At 48.9% G+C, this 21877-nt stretch overlaps 1 protein-coding gene across 15 annotated transcripts in view; it reads left to right on the forward strand.

Moving 5' to 3' along the window:
• LOC139264759 (speriolin-like) overlaps window positions 1–17436 on the forward strand; it is a 395630-nt gene extending 378194 nt beyond the window's left edge. For 13 of the 15 annotated variants that reach the window (XM_070881830.1, XM_070881831.1, XM_070881834.1 and 10 more), the window contains 6 exons: window positions 2495–2539; window positions 3693–3746; window positions 4619–4654; window positions 8180–8269; window positions 10498–10628; window positions 17064–17436. In XM_070881830.1, coding sequence (XP_070737931.1) covers window positions 2495–2539; window positions 3693–3746; window positions 4619–4654; window positions 8180–8269; window positions 10498–10628; window positions 17064–17372 — 665 coding nt within the window. In that variant the 3' untranslated portion in view covers window positions 17373–17436. The remainder of the gene's footprint in view (window positions 1–2494; window positions 2540–3692; window positions 3747–4618; window positions 4655–8179; window positions 8270–10497; window positions 10629–17063) is intronic. The other 2 variants (XM_070881832.1, XM_070881833.1) reach the window with 2 other exon arrangements.
• Window positions 17437–21877: the final 4441 nt, after the last annotated feature.

Below are 21877 nucleotides of genomic sequence, written 5' to 3' on the forward strand. Positions count from 1 at the left end.
TCATTGTTACCACTTCAAAAAGTTCAATCCAGTTAGTCAGACACGACATTTCCTTAACAAATCCATGCTGACTGACCTTGATTATTTTGTGCCTTTTGTAAATGATGGTTCAGAATTTTTTCCAACAATTTGTCCATCACGGAGGTTAGGCTGACTGGCCTGTAATTACTTGGTCTATCCCTTTCTCCCTTTTTAAACAATGGCACAACGTTAGCAGTTCTCCTGTCCTCCAGCACCACGCCTGTAGCCAGTGAAGATTGAAAAATGATAGTCAGAGCCTCCGCTATTTTCTCCCTTGCCTCCCAACCTGGGATACATTTCATCTGGGCCTGGCGATTTATCTACTTTCAAAGATGCTAAACCCCTTAATACTTCCTCTCGTTTATCTCCTCTAATATTTCACACTCCTCCGCCTTAACTACAATGTCTGCATTATCCCTCTCGTTTGTGAAGACAGACGCAAAGTATTCATTAAGTATATCGACATCTTCCGCCTCCACACACAAGCCTCCTTTTTGGTCTCAAAGCTGTCTTTTTGGCCTCTTAAGTGTCATGCTGGGACACTTCAGGAATGAAATTAGTCTTGTCGTTTCTGCGTTAGCAATTAACCCGCAAAGCCAATCAGCAGCTGGTTTTACTCCCTGCCTCACTTTGTTTTTTCCTCTGTGGCACATGAATGTTAGGATCAATTTAGAGATGTTTGCAAGTCAGCACAGCCCAGGGATTAACTTGTGATCTTCCTGGTCTATAAAGCTCAGTGCTGCAATTGGCCCATCACAGGAGTCACGAAATGTAATATTCCAATTGGTTAGGCAGTCAATCACTAGTGCAAGAAAGGCTGAACATATGCTGAAAAATAATAAAAGGCGATACACTGATTGTTTTTGCAAGAGAGAGATGTGCGAGTGTCAGACCTGTAGAAGATGCTTGTCTGCTTCAGGCAGATCTTAATGTGTTGGATTATGCTCAAGACTGGAAAATAATGTATAACTTAGATAAGTGCAGCGTTATGCATGTGGGCAGGGCAAATGCTCAACTTTCATACATCCTTCAGGGAAAGGCATTAAATATGCTGGAAATAGAAAGGACGGGACGTACTGTTTTGTCCTTGTTCAAGACCTTAGTCAGGCTGCACTTGGAATACTGTGTCCAGATTTGGTCTCCTCACATGCCAGTTGATATTGAGGCACTAGAAAGATACAGAAGAGGGCCATCAGACTATTTCCAAGTCTAAAGCATCTTAGTTATCAAAATAGGCTAAAAGAGTTGGGACTCTACACTTTAGAGCAGCTTGGATTTAGGGGGGATATAATTGAGATTAATAATATAAAAAGGGAACGGACGATGTTCCAGCTAACAGTTTATTTCGGTAATGAAATCTCCTCCACACCTCCCCTCAATTACTCCAAATCTCTGCCCCTGCCAAGGGAAATAGGCCCCTCCCGTCCACTCTATCCAGGCCCCTCACAATCGCTCACACCCCAACCAGGTCTCCCCTCAGCCTCCTCCACTCTAAAGACCAAGCACATCCAATACCTCCTCATAGCCAAAGCTCTTAACACAAATGATAAAAGGAAATAGCAATAAAAATAGAGGTACAAACATTTTATTTACCATGTGGAGACAATTATTGGATTTTACAGCATAGGCAGGAAATTCAAGAAGATGAAACATGCTTGTGGCTACTAAATATTTGATGGGCTACCAAGTTTGATAACTTCGTAACCGACATGACTACTGTTGTGTATCTGTAAAGCATGCACTCCCATGTTCCGCCACCAGGGAGCGCATCCCCTGAAGTCCCAAGACATCCCAGCATCCCTTGGGAGCACTGTATATAAGGCCTGTTCCTCACTCTGCAGTGTCTTAATAAAGACTGAGGTCACTGTTACTTTAACCTCCCTGTGTGCAGTCTCATCTGTGTTAGGAACACAATAACTATCAACAAGATAAGGCTTTTAATATTGTCCATCACTAAATACATAATCATTAAATATTATTATACTGTGGTAGGACGTTTAGCTCCCCTGTCAGGGGGAAATCGAGCGGGTTGCAGTTAAAATGAAGCGGATGACCTGCACACTCCAGGCCCCCTCCTTTCCAATTTAAAATGCCCAAATTTCCAGGTAAGAAAATGTAAGTCTCCCCTGCCCCGGACCTGCCCACATTTGCGAATCACTGACCATCCCAGAGCCCCCATTTCCTCTCCACCTCTCCCTTGTCCCTCCACTTACTATGGACTGCCGGAATTTCCGGTGCTTTCTGCTCACTTCCGCCCATATTGAGTGGGAAATCGGCCAGTGGAATGTTAATGATGCCTGACCGTTAAAATCGACCAGGTTACCCGCTGACACTCCCAGACAGGCCGGCCACTCGCTAGGCTGCTTTCCACCCCCGGGAGGTACAATCCTTACCTGTGTTCCTATTGCATGCTGATAGCACTTTGATTCATTCTCATGATTTAACTTTAATTCCATTCTCTCTCTCATGGCAGCAGCGCAAAACATGATGGTTGCAGCACATCAGAGTCGTAAGAGACGTGAGTCCAATCATATGAAGCCTTCAATTCTAGACTGATACTTGGGCTGTGTATGGAGATGCATTGGTACAAGAGTGTCATGTTGGGACACTTGAGGGATGAAGTTTGTCTTGTGTAGTTGCGATAAACCAGTGATAGCCAATCAGCAGCACATTTTACGCTCCCCACCCGCCATTTTGTTTCAACCTCTCAAGCTCAGGAATGTTGACGTCAATTTGGAGAGTCTGATATCAGCTAACTCAGCACAGTCTGGGAATTAACTTGAGATCTTTTTGGTCTGTATGGCTCAGTATCACATTTGGTCATCACAGGAATCGTTCGTTCACTGTTATTACCCACCATAAATTCCGGGCCTATCTATTTATCTACTTCTTTACATTAAAATCCACTGATGTATCAACAACAAATGATACAAGGAAATAGAAGTAAGAATACGAGTCGGATTTATTTTTGATGTGGTGGAGACAATTATTGGACTTTACAGCATAGACAGGAAATTCAAGCAGATGAATCAGGTGTGTGTAGGAGTGGGGGTACATGACAACTAAACCTTTGATGGGGTACCTAGTTTGATAACTTCATAACCTACATGGCTACCATCAAGAGGCGTTTTAAAATATTGTACATTACTATATGCTTATTTATTCATATTGCTATACTTTAGCAGGAAGTTTAGCTCCCTGCCCTGGGGAAATCTGGCGGGTGAGTGGTTATAATGAAACATGAGAACCCCCCACCCTGTTCTGATTTTAAAATGTCCGAAGACCAAAAGGCCTTTCTAGGTAAGTTTGAATTTACCTTTTTGGGGTCAGGAGCAGCAGGAGTCTCACAATGAAAGTGTAAGGTTGCCCTGCTGTGGGGAATCACTCACCAGCCACTAAATACAGAACTGCCCCCGGTCCCTGCACTTGTTTGGGCCGCCTGAATTTCCACTTCTTTATACTTACCTTCACCTCTTTTGAGCAGGAAATCATGCAGTGGAATGTTAATGATGCCTGAATATTAAACTGTGCCAGGTTACCCGCTGACACTCCCAGACAGGCCACTTTCCCCTCGGGAGGTATAATAACTACCTGTGTTTCTATTGCACGTCGATAGTACTTTGATTAATTGCCATAATTTCAACTGAATTCCATTCTCTGTCTCATGGCAGGAGCAGCAGATATGATGGCTATAGCAGTTCAGAATCGTCAGAGACAGCGGACAGGTGAGTCGGAACATGCGCAGCCTTCAATGTTAGACTGATACTTGGACTGAGTCTGTAATTGCGTTGGTACAAGTGCTCTCTGTACTTCATTGTCCCCTTTAGTGCTCAATTCATTGTTGACCTCCATTTCCGCCATAATTTGACACACAACACCATATGATACCATGGGCAGATACAGCAAACTCAACAGGAGTCAGACATCGACAAGTCGCAAATTAGACACAGGGTCACAACACTAGCGCCGATTCATCAACCACACGTCCTTCAAGCTCAGCTTGCTGTTGGGAGCACAATATCGTTAAATTTATCCTCTGTAGTGAAAACTGCACTAGCTTACTTCACTCTGAACAAAACTTTATATTAATCCAGAACCTTACATCAACATCCACTGATGGATCAACACCAATGATAAAAGGAAATAGAAGTAAGAATATGACTAGGAACATATTTTCTTCCCTCTCTGTTCTGATTTTAACATGTCCAAACACCAGGTGAGTTTAAACCTTTTTTGGGGATAGGAGGAGCAGGAGTCCCAGAAGGAAAATGTAAGTCTCACCTGCCCCCGACTTGCCCACATTCATGAATCGCTGACCACCCCAGAACCCCCATTTCTCCTCCACCTCCCCCTGCTCCCTGCACTGACTTTGGATTGCCGGAATTTCTGCTGCTTTACGCTCACTTCTGCCCATTTTAACGGGAAATCGGCCAGTGGAATGTTAATTATGGCTGACCGGGCTAGGTTATCCGCTGACACTCCCAGACAGATCAGGTGCTCAGGAGGTACAATCCTGCCTGTGTTTGTATTGCTTACTGATAGCACTTTGATTCATTCTCATGATTTAAACTGAATTTCATTCTCTGTCTCATGGTAGCAGCAGCAGATCAGGACAGTCAGAGACAGGGTGCAGGTGAGTCGGCACAAATGCAGCCTTCAATTCTGGACTGATACTTGGACTGAGTCTGAAAGTGCATTGGTACAAGAGTGTCATGTTGAGACACTTCAGGGATAAAATGTGTCTTGTGCAGTAGTGATAAACCGACGATAGCCAATCGGCAGCTTGTTTTACAATCCGCCTCATTTTGTTTTCACCTCTCTAGCTCAGGAATGCAAAGGTCAGTTTAGAGAGTCTGATGTTATCAGCTAACTCAGCACAATTTGGCAAGTAACTTGGGATCTTTCCTGGTCTGCAAGGCCCACTAGCACAGTTTATCCATCAGAGGAATCACAACATTTAATATCCAACAGAGTGAGGGAAATTAGAGATGATGGTGCTCTCATCCGCAGGCCCAGTCTGGCAGCTATGACCTTCAGGACTTGGCCAGCTCGGTCAGTATTGGTACTACTTCGCCACTCTTGGTGATGGACATTGAAGTCCCCAACCCAGGAAACATTCTGTGTCCTTGCTACCCTCAGTGCTTCTTCCAAGTGGTGTTCAACATGGAGCAGTACTGATTCATCAGCTGAGGGAGGGCGGTAGGTGGTAATCAGCAGGAGGTTTCCTAGTCCATGCTTGACCTGAAGCCATGAGACTTCATTGGGTCCGGAGTCAATGTTGAGGACTCCCAGGGCCACTCCCTCCCAACTGTATATCACTGTTCCATCTCTAGTGGGTCTATGCTGCCAATGGATGGTGATAGAGGAATCTTGGAACATTGGCTGACAGGTCTGACTATGTTAGACTGTTGCTTGACTAGTCTGTGGAACAGCTCTCCAAAATTTGGCACAAGTCCCCAGATGTTAATGAGGAGGACTTTGCAGGATCGACTTGGCTGGGTGTGCCGTTGTCGTATCTTAAGCCGGTGCCTAGTTCGATGTCGGGTGGTCAGTCCAGTTTTATTCTTATTATTTATTTCTGTAGCTGTTTTGTACAACTGAGTAGATTGCTAGGCCATTTCAGAGGGCAGTTAAGACTCAACCACATTTCTGTGGGCCTGGAGTCACATATAGGCTAGATCAGGTTAGGACAGCAGGGGGCTGGGGGGGAGGGGAAATTGCCCCTTTCTTTAAACATAGAAAAAATAGGTGCAGGAGTAGGCCATTCAATATGATCATGGCTGATTATCACCTCTAAGAGTAAGGCCTTTCTGACCGGGGGCAAGCGGCTCGGCCGACCCAGCTGCAAATGTCCCCTGGCCGGGGGCGGCCATAACGTGTTTCCACCGCGCCGTGTGTTTCCACCCCGCCGGCGGTGACCCCTTTTTCACCCTGCAGCGGGAAGCTGGCAGTGGCTGGGCGGTGCGGCCTCCCTTAAAGGCCCATTATCGCCTCTAAGAGTAAGGCCTTTCTGACCGGGAGAGGGACGTTGCAATGCCTCAACGCGATGTGACACGTCCGCATCGCGCTGACGTCATCACCGGCCTCGCTGATGGACACGGACCCAAACCCGCCCCAAACAGTGCCTCAAAGTGGTGTCAGAGTTAGAGACGAATTTTCCAACCCTTCCCCTCCGACTCCCGCCGGGCGGTAAATCTTCGGATAAATCGAAGTGCCCTCCCCAGTTTTCCGCTGAGGGCAATTTTGGCCCTAGTTTTCCTTCCCTAAAGGACATTAATGAACCAGGTGGGTTTTTATGACAATCCAATACTTTCATGGTCACCATTACTAGTCCAGATTTATTTAATGAATTTAAATTAAAATCCCCAGCTACCCGTGGTGGGATTTGAACTCATGTCCCTGGATCATTAGGCTAGGCCTCTGGATTACTAGTCCAGTAACATAACCACTATGCAACCGTACCCAGTGAATTTTTCTTCTTTGGGTCAGGAGAAGCAGGAGTCCAACAAGGAAAGTGTAAGTCTCTACCTGCCTTGGACTTTCCCATATTCATGAATCATTGACCATCTATGAAACCCAAAACTGCCCCGGGCCCTTGCACTCAGTTTGGACCACCTAAATTTCTGCTGCTTTCCGCCCCTTTTGAACAGGAAATTGACGAATGGAATGTTAATGATGACTGACTGTTAAAATCAGCCAGGCCTCCCATTGCCACTTCCAGCTAGGCTGCTATCCTCCCCTCCCTCAAGAGGTACAATCCCTACCTGTGTTTATTGCATGTTAATAGCACTTTGTTTTATTTTCATGTTTAAACTTAATTCCATTCTCGGTCTCATGGCAGCAGCAACAGCAAGTGCGGTAGTTCGAGGACAGGGTGGTATAAGACGGAGTACAGCTGAGTCGGGATATATGTAGCCTTCAATTCTGACTGAGGCTTGGACTGTGTACGGAGGCGCATTGGTATAGGAGGGTCATGTTGGGACACTTCAGGGATTGAACTTGTCTTGTGTGGCAACGCAAAGACTGGTGATAGCCAATCAGCAGCTCGTTTTACACTTTGCCTCATTTTGTTTTCACGTCTCTAGCTCAGGAATGCTAAGGTCAATTTCCAAAGCGCATGCCTGAGTCAGGCTGTAGACCACTTTTGATGTGGAAATCGGGTCCCATTGACTAAATACTGTGTCGCAGAGGCCGGATATTTGAAGCCACTTCGCTGGTATGCTGCCTGGGAATGCGGATTGTTCATAGGCCGGTGTGAACAGAATTCTACCCCATAATGGTTCTTTAATCTATCCTTCATCAGAAATGAGTGTTGTGTATTTCCAAGATTTATTTATTTAAATTTATAGTTTTGCCTTTTTACTTTATTGACTCACTACTGACAGCACCTCGCGACCTCTACCACCTAGAAGGACACGGGCAGCAAGCACATGGGAGCACCACCACCTCCACGTTCCCCTCCAAGTCACACACCATCCTGATTTGGAAGCATATCGCCCGTTCCTTAATTGTCGCTGGGTCAAAGACCTGGAACTCCCTCCCCAACAGCACTGCGGGAGTACCATCACCACACAGACTGCAGCGGTTCAAGAAGGTGGCTCACTGCCACCTTCTCAAGGGCAATTAGGGATGGGCAATAAATGCTGGCCTTGCCAGTGACGTCCACATCCCATGAACAAATTTTAAAATAACTTTTGCATGGATCAGTTTACATATTATTGGACTGAGATTTGTTCAATGTTATTGTATAGGTTGAACCTCTCTTATCTGGCGCCTTCGGGACCTGGCATGTGCCGGATAAGGGATTTTGCCGGACGAGGGGAGGTCACATTAAATTGGATGGTACAGGTACTGAGCAAGGGGATATCGGGGCTGGCTGGCTTGAGACTGGGTGTGCGGCAGAGGGATCGTGGGGAGGGGGTGGTAGATCGCGGGGTCAGGCCAGCAATTGTGGGAGTCGGCAGTGAGGAAGGACTGCAATTTGTTCATGTCGGAGCAGTCGGGAATGGTGCTGGATGAGGGATGGTGCCGGATAAGGGAGTCCTGGATAAGGGAGGTGCAACCTGTACTTGGATAGCAATATTCATTACTTTCAGTAGATACGTTGCATGCAAGGTTTGAGATGAACAAGTTATATTTTCCTTTTTAATGACAACAGAACAAAGGAGGAGAAAAGCAGGGCCCAGTGGATCAAGAATACCAACCCCACCACAGGTACCTCAGGATCGAGGACAGCCATTGTTGAAAGGTAACGCTGTTAGATTTGTTCCTTCGTAGCTTGTCGTTCCAAAACCACAGCCAGGATCTGGTGTCATTTATGGGGCCACTGCATCAGACAATGTTCAGATGTTTACCTAGCCTCTCCACGTTTCTCAGCTGTCACTTGATCATATTGTCAACATGGACTATGTACAGCAGGCACCTCAAAGCACTGAAGAAGTACCACCAACGCTGCCTCCGCAAAATCCTGCAAATCTATTGGCAGGACAGGCGCACCAACGTAGGTGTTCTCTCTCAGGCCAACATTGAGGCATTGACCACACTCGAGCAGCTCCGGTGGGCGGGCCACTGTCCGCAAGCCCGATGCTAGACTCCCGAAACAAGCACTCTACTCCCAACTACGTCACGGCAGGCGAGTTCCAGGAGGACAGAGAAAACGCTTCAAGGACACCCTCAAAGCCTCCTTGAAAAAATGCAACATCCCCACTGACACCTGGGAATCCCTGGCCCAAGACCGCCCAAAGTGGAGGAGAAGCATCCGGGAAGGCGCTGAGCACTTTGAGTCTCTTCGCCGGGAGCAGACGGAAGCCAAGCACAAAAAGCGGCAGCAGCGTACGATAAATCAAGCACCCACCCACCCATCCCTCCAACCACTGCCTGCCCCACCTGTGGCAGAGACTGTAGATCCTGCATTGGTCTCATCAGTCACCTTAGAACTCATGTTAGTGTGGAAGCAAGTCATCCTCGACTCCAGGGGACTGTCTAAGAAGAAGAAGAGGATTGTCACCAGTCTTTGCCAACCCAACTCTCGCTTGATTGAGGGTACACTAGTGTTTTTGTTCGCGTCCAATGCTTGGAGGGAGGTCTGAATGAAACAGATTTTCAAAATTATTGGCATTTCCTGTCATTTTGTAGCTATGTGGTGGTTTTTTAGGGTAAGAGATTTTCAGAGCCAAAGCTCTTTTTGGGCTTCACCCTCATGTTTGGTGGACTGCATCCATGTAGTTGATGTTGAGGATCAGACACCTGTTTCTGTCCCTTTTTACTGAAGGCCTCCATCTTCACTGATGGTGGTACAATCCTCATGAGGCAGTGTGGCTGTCGGCTTCAAAGTCCCTGTGATGATCTTATCAGAGTTCAGTGGCAGCACTCAAATGTGACATAGTGAGGCACAGCAGTCCACAACACAGGACGAGACTTAATTGCTTGGAGTGACTTGGGTCAGCTCTCCATTTCACGTTGGCCAGTTTGTGGAGCACACAGTTCGTGGAGTTCCGTTTCGTGATGTTAGCATTAGGTCTAACACAACCCTACAGATACAACTGGATACCATCCCATGTTACCGGTAGTTTTATGCTGGGTCTGATGTTGTTTCAAGTGGTAGGCATGCACCTGCGTCTCATATACTAACCGTCTGTCTCCGTCGCTCTCTAGTAATCTCCTTTTGTGTGTGAGAGAGATATTCACTTTGGACATACATTGGGAGAATGGGACGTGGGCATAGTTCAGAAACTACACTCTAGATCCAGGAGCCAAGATCAACGACTGTAGCCAATCTTTCAGTCTTAGGTTCATTTGAATACCACTGTGGGCTCCCTGGCATCCATTGGGGTGTTGCGCCCGATTGAGGCAGAGTTTTGCTGCGACAGGTCTCAGAAATGTCCCTGCCACCAAAATCCACAACTGGCCCCAAGAGGCGGGGAAGGGGAGGCTGCAGGACAAGGCGGGGACGTGACAAAACTTATTCTCAGGCCGTTTACCCCCCGGTCCTCCCTTAGTTCTGCTACAAAACTGGCTTGAAGTGGGCTGGACAGGAGGAAAACCCAGGCTCTAAAGTTCAGTTGGTTTTTAATATCATGTGACAAAGAATACCAGAATTAGTGCAAATATAGGCCAGAGAATATACACCAAAAAAGGACATCAAATACATAGGTATTTCACCCAATCAATTACCATTTTGCTCATTAAATAGGCATGGGGATCTAAATCACCCATTCCTCCCTTTAACTCAATTGGCTAGCTCAAGTGGGGTAGCATGCTGTCCCTTCACACACAGATTTCAATCCAGTTCAGAATGATGATATGAACGTTTTTGCTTGCTCTGTGAGTCCTACATGAAACGAGTTTGAGGTAGTTAGAGCCTGGTTCCTACATTGGCATGGGCCCACAAAAGTGATTGCACTACATTGAGAATATTACTCATAAGAATGTCTGGTATGAGGAGAGTCCTGCTAACTTCGAATATTTAATTTTCAGACGATATATATAAATTCGTGATTGGAGAGATTGCTTTCCAGTTAGATCGCAGGATTCTGACTTACATCTTCACTGCAGGCCCTCGACTGTATGGGTTTAGAGTGCTGAACATCAATGAAAAAGTCATTCAGGTATGTACATCTGAGCAAAGGTCCACCTGTTCTCCATGAGGCTTTGGTTGTTGAGTTTCAAAAGATAACTGTGAAAACAGAAATAAGACAACAAGACCAGTGATCTATCCAATGCCAATTCCCCCAAAACCCTTTCAACATATATAGGAAAGCGAGAGATGGAGAAATATACCAAGCAAAGGAGTGGGAGGGATCAAGTGTCTGGAATAAAACACAGGATGACAGGAAACAGACACTGGAAAGAGGGCTCAGAGAGAGAATGGTATAATAGGTGGTAATCATTAAGGAGATCAAGTGATGAATATAGATAGTAACGGATAAGCGAGGAGTAATTTACTGGAGAAGCTGGGGTTCTCCTTAGAGCAGAGAAGGTTAAGAGGAGATTTGATAGAGGTGTTCAAAATCATGAATGGTTTTGATAGAGTAAATAAAGAGAAACTGTTTCCAGTGGCGGAAGGGTCGGTAACCAGAGGACACAGATTTATAGTCATTGGCAAAAAAACTCGAGGTAACCTGAGGAAACATTTCTTTACACAGCAAGCTGTCGTGATCTGGAATGCACTGCATGTAAGGGTGGCAGGGGCAGATTCAATAGTAAGAGAACTGGCTAAATATTTGAAGGGCAATGAGGAAGGAGCAGGGGAGTACCTCTATCAAAGAGTTGCCACGGGTACCATGGGCCGCAGAGCCTTCTCCTGTGCTGTACCATTCTAGGATTCTGTGAATTGCAGGGCAGTGAACACATGTAATAATTGCTTCCTCCTAATTTCTGAAAAGAAGACTGTAAAGGTTCAAGATTGTGCAGGGCAAGTTTAAGACAGATATCAGCAAGTGGTTCTTCACTTGGAGGTCAACTTACATTTGGAATAACATTAGAATTTAACAGCACAGAAACAAGTCTGTGCCAGTGTTTATGCTCCACTCCAGCCTCTTCCCATGAGCCTTACTTCATGGGTTGCCAGGAAGGGCCCAAGTGTGGTACGTGTGTAGTGTCAAGATATGGCCAGCAGAGTTGTAGATGAGCTGATGTATACAGAGCTTGTAGGAAGGGTGGAGATTGGTACAGTTAATTCTGGAGGACAAAGGCACGGATGAGGGTTTCCAGCAGCTGAGGCAGTGGCAGAGGTGGATGATGTTATGGAGGTGAAAGTAGGCGGTCTTTGTGATGGAGAGGACCTGGGTTGGAACCGCAGCTCAGCTGCACAAACAGGTTGATTCAACCTGACACTGTGGCCAGGGAGGGGGATGGAATTTGTGTTGTCTTCAAGTTTGACAAGCTTACATTGGTTTCTGAATCCTGCTCATTTATGTGGATAAGAAACAACAGGGATCATGGCACTGTTTTTTGACTTATTATCTAACTGCAGCCTCATGTCCTGGGTTCCCAAGGATTTTAATTTTATTGGAATACTTTTATTATATCATCAAAGACTTTCAAAATGTATTAATAAAATACATATGTTTTGTTGTTGGGTGGTGATGCAGATTTATTGTCCATTTCTAGTTTCCCTGAGAAGGTGATGGTGGGTATTCCCCTTGACCAGTTGCATTGATGATGTATTGATGGTTCTGTCAGGTAAAAATTCTAAGATATTAATCCAGCGATGATGAAGGAACGGCGACATATGTGCAAATCAGGATGGTGGGTGACTTGGACAGGACCTTGGAGCTGATGGTGATTCTAGTTCTGTTATTTATTTTATGTCCCCAAAGAGTTGAAGGTTTGTCAAGTATGATACTCTAAATTCATGCTACCCAGGAGTGGGTTAGAGGCCGTAACCAAATCAAGGAATTCAGATGTTTTAAAAATAGAATAATGGATACCTCAGAGTGAGATACTGTCTGGAATCTAATCGAGGGGTGCTGGTGGTTGATATATTGAACAACCGATACTCGGGAGTGAGTTACAGGCTGGAATCTAATGCAGGTTTATGCATTATGTAGATGGTTTATATGTAGAATGCAATGCCCATCACTTACATCATCCCCCCCTTTTCTGGACAGCTGCTTATATCGGGCAAATGGCACTAACCATTTGATATTAACACAGGCGTCTATTTAAAAGGCGACACTTAATCCATGTTAAGCACGCCGAATATTTCAGGCAATTCAAACAGCTGTTCGCCCTTTAAGTCCGATTACTTGGCATTAAGTCGTAACACCCCCATGGCTTCTTGAACCCCTGGCAAATCGTCCGTTTAACTTGCCCTCCTAACTTCCGTCCACACTAGTCACAATCTGATGACCATCTTTTAAATGGATCCAGGGCTTTAATCTGGAACCCAAGCTGCTGAGCAGGAGCTGAGAGTGAATTGTGAAAAGATCAATTTCCCGTTAGATCATGCCCGAGGTATGTCTGCTGTTATTTAGCGCAATTAGTCTGGGTACAGAGGCACTGAGTAATGGTATTGTAAATTTACACAGAGCAGGAAGTAAAGAAATTGCACAGTTTTGCTCTCCTTATCTGAGGAAGACTATACTTGCCTTATAGGCAGTGCAACAAAGGTTCACAAGATTGATTCCTGGGATGAGAGGGTTGTCCTATGAGGAGAGATTGAGTAAATTGGGTCTATGCCCTCTGGAGTTTAGAAGAATGAGAGGTAATCTCATTGAAACATATAACATTCTGAGGAGAATTGACAGAGTAGATGCTGAAAGGTTGTTTCCCCTGGCTGGGGATTCTAGAACTAGGAGGCATAGTCTCAGGATAAGGGGTCGGCCATTTAAGACTGAGATGGGGTTGTGAATCTTTGGAATTCTCTGTCCCAGAGGGCTGTGGATGCAGTGAGTTGTTGAGTATATTCAAGGCAGAGATTGATAGATTTTTGGACTCTAGCGGAACAAGGGATCTGGTGATCAGGCGGGAAAGTGGAGTTGAGGTCAAAGATCAGCCAAGATCTTAACAATGTCGGAGCAGGCTCGAAGAGCCGTATGGCCTACTCCTAATTCTTATTTTCTTAGAATGGAGGATGAAGATTTTCTCAGTGCTTTTTAAAATTTGAATTGAAATGATTTTTAATTTTTTGGAGAAACGGTGGAAACAATGAATGTTAATAAGCTTCAGTTTTGAAGGTGCCGTTGAAAAAATTTTAGCAGTGAAAGCACCGTGACCTTGGGAGTGATGTATTAGACGTGTGCGGGAAGCTTTTCTCAGTGTTGAGTACAAAAGTGAGACTGCAAAGCACACTGGAAGGAAACCAGATTAAGATCACATTTCTATTACAAATCTATACCTTTCCATAAATATAGGAGCCTGAGAATCAGCTCTTCCAAATGTTATAACTGGTTAACAAGCTTGACACTGGAGAACCTTGGGGATAGCTACTTACTTTAGCTAATTTACCAATTAGAGTAACACTATCATTGTATCGCTATAGAGGGCAAATCACATTTCTGTGGCCAGCAGTGGGTCATGTTAGAACGTACTGGGATGGCAGATTCCCACAATCAAATCAAATTACAGGTGCAGCGTCCAAAATCCAGAGTTCCGGAATGTTCCAGAATCTGGACTCCGGACCGATTGGTGACAGGGTTGTCCGGAATTCGTAAAATGTTCCAGAATCTGAACCTCTGAACCTGCCAACCTTGAGGTGCCGCCGCTGCCCGACCTTGGGCCTTGCCACACCCCTCACCGCTGCCCGACCTCAGGCCTCACCTTACGACTCAACCTCGGGTATCGTCGCACACCCCCTCACCGCTGCCCGACCTCAGGCCTCACCTTACGACCCAACCTCGGGCCTCGTCGCACACCCCTCACCGCTGCCTGACCTCGGGCCTTGCCGCACACCCCTCACCGTTGCCTGACCTCGGGCCTTGCCACACCACCCCTCACCGCTGCCCGACCTCGGGCCTTGCCGCACACCCCTCACCGTTGCCTGACCTCGGGCCTTGCCACACCACCCCTCGCCGCTGCCTGACCTCAGGCCTCACCTTACCACCCAACCTCGGGCCTCGTCGCACACCCCTCACCGCTGCCTGACCTCAGGCCTCACCTTACCACCCAACCTCGGGCCTCGTCGCACACCCCTCACCGCTGCCCGACCTCAGGCCTCACCTTACCACCCAACCTCGGGCCTCGTCGCACACAACTCACCGCTGCCTTACCTCAGGCCTCACCTTACCACCCAACCTCGGGCCTCGTCGCACACCCCTCACCGCTGCCTGACCTCAGGCCTCACCTTACCACCCGACCTCGGGCCTTGCCGCACACCCCTCACCGTTGCCTGACCTCGGGCCTTGCCACACCACCCCTCACCGCTGCCCGACCTCGGGCCTTGCGCACACCCCTCACCGCTGCCCGACCTCGGGCTTCGCCTCACCGCCGCCGCTGCCCGACCTCGGGCCTTGCCACACCACCCCTCACCGCTGCCTGACCTTGGGCCTTGCCGCACACCCCTCACCGCTGCCCGACCTTGGGCCTTGCCGCACACCCCTCACCGCTGCCTGACCTTGGGCCTTGCCGCACACCCCTCACCACTGCCCGACCTTGGGCCTTGCCGCACACCCCTCACCGCTGCCCGACCTCGGGCCTTGCCGCACACCCCTCACCACTGCCCGACCTTGGGCCTTGCCACACCGTCACCGCTGCCCGACCTCGGGCTTCGCCTCACCGTCACCGCTGCCCGACCTCGGGCCTTGCCACACCACCCCTCACCGCTGCCCGACCTTGGGCCTTGCCACACCGTCACCGCTGCCCGACCTCGGGCTTCGCCTCACCGTCACCGCTGCCCGACCTCGGGCCTTGCCACACCACCCCTCACCGCTGCCCGACCTCGGGCCTTGCCGCACACCCCTCACCGCTGCCCGACCTCGGGCCTTGCCGCACACCCCTCACCGCTGCCCGACCTCGGGCCTTGCCGCACACCCCTCACCGCTGCCCGACCTTGGGCTTCGCCTCACCGCCGCCGCTGCCCGACCTCGGGCCTTGCCACACCACCCCTCACCGCTGCCCGACCTTGGGCCTTGCCACACCGTCACCGCTGCCCGACCTCGGGCTTCGCCTCACCGTCACCGCTGCCCGACCTCGGGCCTTGCCACACCACCCCTCACTGCTGCCCGACCTCGGGCTTCGCCTCACCGTCACCGCTGCCCGATCTCGGGCTTTGCCTCACCGTCACCGCTGCCCGATCTCGGGCCTCGCCTCACCGTCACCGCTGCCCGATCTCGGGCTTTGCCTCACCGTCACCGCTGCCCGATCTCGGGCTTTGCCTCACCGCTGCCGCTGCCCGACCTCGGGCTTTGCCCCACTGCTGCCCGACCTCGGGCTTTGCCTCACCGCTGCCGCTGCCCGACCTCAGGCTTTGCCTCGCCGCTGCCGCTGCCCGACCTCGGGCTTTGCCTCACCGCTGCCGCTGCCCGACCTCGGGCTTTGCCTCGCCTCACCGCTGCCCGACCTCGGGCTTTGCCTCACCGCTGCCGCTGCCCGACCTCGGGCTTTGCCTCGCCGCTGCCCGACCTCGGGCTTTGCCTCACCGCTGCCCAACCTTGGGCCTTGCCGCACACCCCTCACCGCTGCCCGACCTCGGGCCTTGCCGCACACCCCTCACCGCTGCCCGACCTTGGGCTTCGCCTCACCGCCGCCGCTGCCCGACCTCGGGCCTTGCCGCACACCCCTCACCGCTGCCCGACCTTGGGCTTCGCCTCACCGCTGCCGCTGCCCGACCTCGGGCTTTGCCTCACCGCTGCCGACCTCGGGCTTTGCCTCACCGCTGCCGCTGCCCGACCTCGGGCTTTGCCTCACCGCTGCCGCTGCCCGACCTCAGGCTTTGCCTCGCCGCTGCCGCTGCCCGACCTCAGGCTTTGCCTCACCGCTGCCGCTGCCCGACCTTGGGCTTTGCCTCGCCTCACCGCTGCCCGACCTCGGGCTTTGCCTCGCCGCTGCCCGACCTCGGGCTTTGCCTCGCCGCTGCCCGACCTCGGGCTTTGCCTCGCCGCTGCCCGACCTCGGGCTTTGCCTCGCCGCTGCCCGACCTCGGGCTTTGCCTCGCCGCTGCCCGACTTTGGGCCTCACCTCGTCGGCCCGCACGAACACGTCCTCCGCAATGAGGTCCCGCCCGAACAGCTCCTCTTCTGCGGGGCCCCGCCTGAACATCTTTTCAGCAGGGCCTCGCCCGAACACTTCCACGGCGGCGGGACCCCGCTTGAACAACTCATCGACGAGCACCCCCCTCCCCCACCTTTCTGACGTTCCGAAATCCAGAAATACCCGAACCTGGGCTCGGGTGTTTCCAGATTCGTGACGTCAGAAAGACGTTCCAAAATCCGGCAAAACCCAGAACGGCCTGTACTTTAAACTGAAGGGCTGCCTCACTACCTGTTTCCATGCCTCATTTCACTGCATGTTGCAGGGAAAAGCACAGCCCGCGTAGACAAGGATATGAGTGAAGGCTTATGTGTAACAAAGGATCTTGTCTCATGAGAGTGTTTGTTCTCCAGGTTGCAACATGTGAGAAAGAGCGTGACGAAATGACCACTCGCCACAATGAGATAATGCAGCAACTGACGATCATTGGCTACTGCCCCAATGTCCATCCTAAATTTTCAGAAGACATAGTGAATACCTTTGGAATCTTCAAGGAAAAACCGCAGTGCCAAGTGATGTTAGAAAATTACAATAATGCAGACTACCTGAAGAAAACAATTACTGAAAATGCTCCACTCAACTTAGTAATGGATCTGTTGGTGCTGCTCAACTGTTTGTTGAACCTGTCAAATAGTGATGGGCAGCCACTGTTTATTTGGTAGCAGTTAGTGTGGACAGTCAGCAGTCAAAGCATGAATTACCACCAAACAGCATTCCCTCAATAAAACTGGATACATCAATCTTTCTTTCAGCTTTAATCATATTGCAAAGCCAGGCATGGTAATCACCTTAAGAAGTTTTATCCTCAACTAAAGCTCGACTTTAACTATTGGTTGATTGACTGGCAGAGCACGTTGGTGAATAACCCTGACCCACGACAAAGAGCCTCCCGCCATTTTGAGGTACCAGCCTCATTAACATTGGGTCACTAAGCCACGGGCTGCCAATGCTGGGCTATGCAGCTCACAAACTGAGGCCTCCCAATATCGAGGTCACCAACTCAGTCGAGCAGTCACCGCGCAGCTCTAACTAATTTCATCAGTTCCACTGTGGCCTACTCAGCTATTCTTAAATTGGCAGCTGAGGCCATCAAAGAAAAGGTAGGGAACGGGGGCAAAATTGCCCCTTTTTGAAGGGGGGCCGCTAATGGGGCACAAGATACTTTTCAGCCACAATCTCGCGCGCTCCACTTTCTTTAAGGGGCAGTAAGCCCCATTTAGCGGCCGGGGCAGGACTGCACCAGACGCAGGAATTCCCGGTCCCAGCAGGTTACCGCATCCAATCGAGGCACAGGGCAAATTCAACCCTGTAATGTTTACGTCCCTAAACAAAATCTAACTCAGGATTCAAATGCCCTCGATGGGTTTCAGCACAAGATAAAAGCAAATGGTAGCACATACTTGGTGTTCTCAAGATAGGGCAGGAGTGCTTGTCTCTGCTCCACAGCAGTACAGCGGGCCGCTGCCCCCACCCACCTGTGTTTTCCTCCAGCCCCTTGGACTTTCCCAATTCAATACGTGCCTTTGGGCAGACTGTCTCTGGAGGAGCTGAAAGTTTGCCCTTATTACAATGACCTCGACCAGGTCCAATTTCTGATGAGCCTCGGCCCACCCTTGGCCGAGTATCAAAAACAAGCTGTAATGAATTTCTACCTTAAAGTTCCTGATTTCAGAGAGGGGGAAGAATGTAAATTACATATATATATATCCAGTTCAGCATGAAATGTGGACTGGAATCCAGCTCTGTTTAAATTCCTGACGGGGGTGGGGATGCATTAATTGGATCTACTGCCTACTTTTAACAATAAGGGGATAAGGGGTTATGGGGAGCTGAGTCCATGATCAGATCATCTTATTGAATGGCGGAGCAGGCTCGAGGGGCTGTATGGCCTACTCCTGCTCCTATTTCTTATGTTCTTAAGCCAAGGGACGTGTTGGGGGAGTTCCTGAGCTTCCCCTTCGGGCGCATAGAAAGCCCTCAGTGGAATTTATGGTAGTAGTGACCTGGTGTGAATCCCTTTTGAGGCCATTTAATTGCCCTAAAACCTTTACTAGAGTAAAGTCATCGATCCTGGTGGGGGCAGTCAGCACCTCGGGTGGAGTGGCTTAAAAAGTGCACCAGATATACAAATTACCCTAGATGGATAAATGACCCAAGATGGGCCTTTCTCCATCAGTTAGCGCAGGCAGGGATCTGTTCCACCGCTCTTATGTTGGGTGGTGCAGGGTGCTATAATCTGGGCCATGATCTGCAAGCAGTAAAAGGCAGCCCTGTAATTCCATTGTTTAGTTCTCTTTCATCATGAGGTTAGATGCAGATGAAAGGAGCTATTCAGCCCATCTACAGCATTCTTTCATGGAATCCTACAACCTCCACTTCCCGGTAATAACATTTGAATGATCTAGTTTTAGCTTCCATTACCTTACCTTTCTGACCCTGCGTCAAATCCGAATCCCCCCGACACCCTGCGCAATGAGGAACCTGCCCATTTCCCTCCTGAATGCTTCCAATGGAGCTGCTAGCCTTCTACACTAAGTTTCATAAGATGACTACCCTTAAAGGGGGTTGTTGATGCCAGTTCATTGGATATATTCAAGAGGGAGTTAGATATGGCCCTTTCGCTAAAGGGATCAAAGAGTATGGAGAGAAAGCAGGAAAGGGGTACTGAGGTGAAGGATCAGCCATGATCTTATTGAATGGTGCTGCAGGCTCGAAGGGCCGTATGGCCTACTCCTGCACCTATTTTCTATGTTTTTAAGTCCAGCGAAAGTATTTTGTACACTTGCTAGAACCATGAGTAGCCATAGGTCAGCTGGGGCAACATCCTGCCAAAGGGCTGTGAATTGTTCAGAGGGAGAACTGCAAGCCCTCCTGTCAGAGGTGGGAGACAGGAGGGACAGAATGTTCCGGGCAGCAAGCCATCCAGGAGTGTCAGCTTTGCCGCTCGGGGAGAGATGACCCGGACAATTACTGCCGACTTCAGTCATTTACCTTGTTCTGCTCATCTCCATCAGTCGCTGTTCCTGCACCTCTATAAAGATGGCTTGGAGCGGGTACACACATGGAAATCTCCATAAGTTCTCGAGCGTTGTTCTAAATATGTAGAGGAGGCGAGGGAGGGGACTTGGGGCACTGTTGAGGGACTGTTTGTGAGAACAGCTGTGCAACAAATGGATTGAAAATATGTCTATGAAATCAGCAAGCAAAGCTTGGGGACTCGTTAATGCTCTCAAAGACTTCACTGCTGTGAGAATCGCCTGACCAGGGTAGCAGGTTTTTCATGGGTCAAAGTGCAGTAGTGGCGTGAAAGCTGGAAATCCCCAAGCACAGTGCCACCCATGCAAATTTCGTGCACAGATCATCAAAGCTGCCAAAAAGGTTGTGGAAACTCTAATCTAGCACATTAACAGCAGCATAATGCAGTAAACACAAGTGAGCTCAATTTTTTTTATCGCAATAAGGGTATAGAAACGGCATAAGTGCTGCAGATAACCAGGAAATTCAGGGCCCTTATAGCCCTAAGAACATGATGAACCGATTTCCTCCTCTTGATTGCAATCTTTCAGCCTCCCCGCACATTAAAGATGAATTTCCTTGCCCCCATCCGCTTGGATAAAAGTGCGCTTTGCCTGCCCTGACATCTGTTTTTGTTCACATTTTTAACCAACATACCCCAAGTACAAGCCTATCCCTGACATGTAATGGCACCTAAATCGTAAATCAGGTGGGTGGGGTGAAAATGCAACTGCTAGTTGTGTAACTGGCTCCCTCCTGATTGGAGTCTGTGACGCAGTTGCCCCCCTGGTCATTGATAGGCATACAGAAACAGCGCTGGCATAATGGCATTTCATCCAGTGCAGCTCAAGTGTCTCCTGATGTCCCTGACATGCCTTCTTTCATCTTGCTCCATTTCCACTATGAGTGGCTGTAATGGAGTGGTTCCAAACCAAACTCCCTCATTAGTTATCGAAACAGAAAGTGCCGGAAATACTCAGCAGGTCAGGCAGCATCTGTGGAGAGAGAAACACGGTTAACGGGTCATTTTAAGCGCCAAAAGTGGGTGGTGGGTTGGGGTTAAAATCTCAAACCCGATCCCAACCCGCCCATTTCCGGGTTTAACACAAATGGAACCCGCTCCCAGAAGGTGGGTTGGCCAATTAAATATTATAATGAGGCTGAGAGCCTCAGCTTTAATCTGTTTTACAGGTTTAACCCTGGCCGGCCGGGTTACCCAGGTCTCAGGAAACCCGGCAGCTCAAAGGAGGCGAGGACAGTTTCTGGGGGAAGGCACTTACCTTCGCCCAGGGGGAGCCTGAGTGCTTCTCCCTGGCCCTCCCAAGTCCTCATTCCTTGGGATCGGAACCCCCCCCCCCATCCAAAGACCCACCCGATCGGGGTTCGGAACCTCCCCCCCCATCACGCTTCCACTAGCAGCTGCAAGTTACTTACCTACAGCCTGCCCCACAGTGCTCCCTGCCCGACTTAAAGCGAAGCTAGCCAATCATGCTGACTTCCTGCCGGGGATCCTGTTTTTTTTTTTAAATCAAAATTCGATAGTTTGTAGGGAAACCCAGTCTTCTTCCAGGATTCCCAATTGAAACTCCACCCCACACCCAAACCACCCTGCTTATCTCACCCCTGTCAATATCGGGGCAACGTTTCAAGTCAAGTGACCTTTCATAAAAACTGGAAGCAGTTACAGATGTACTAGATTTTAAACAAGTACAAAGGCGGGGAAGAGGAAGAAAACAGAAGGGAAGGTCTGTGGAAGGCAGGAGAGATTAAATGACAAAGGGATGATGTTGCAAGGCAAAAGGGCGAGGTAATGAAAACAGAAAATGCTGATTTCATCAGAACTGATGAAAAGTTATCGACCTGAAACGTTAACTCTGTTTCTCTCCACACATGCTGCCTGACCTGCTGAGCAGTTCCAGCATTTTCTGTTTTAATTTCAGATTTCCAACATCTACAGTATTTTGCTTTTGTGAAAGAGACAGAAGATGGGTTTCGAGGAGTTGTAAATAACAAATGCAGAATCATTACCAACAGCTGCTGTCTCAAAAAATGGGGCCAGTGGTTATGACCTGAAATTGTTGAAATTTCCCTCATTAGTTTCAACTTCAATGGAAAATAATACCGCTGTGGTGTGAAACAGTCTACCGATTCA

Source organism: Pristiophorus japonicus, chromosome 5 (assembly GCF_044704955.1).
Source record: "Pristiophorus japonicus isolate sPriJap1 chromosome 5, sPriJap1.hap1, whole genome shotgun sequence".
Lineage (NCBI taxonomy): Eukaryota > Metazoa > Chordata > Chondrichthyes > Pristiophoridae > Pristiophorus > Pristiophorus japonicus.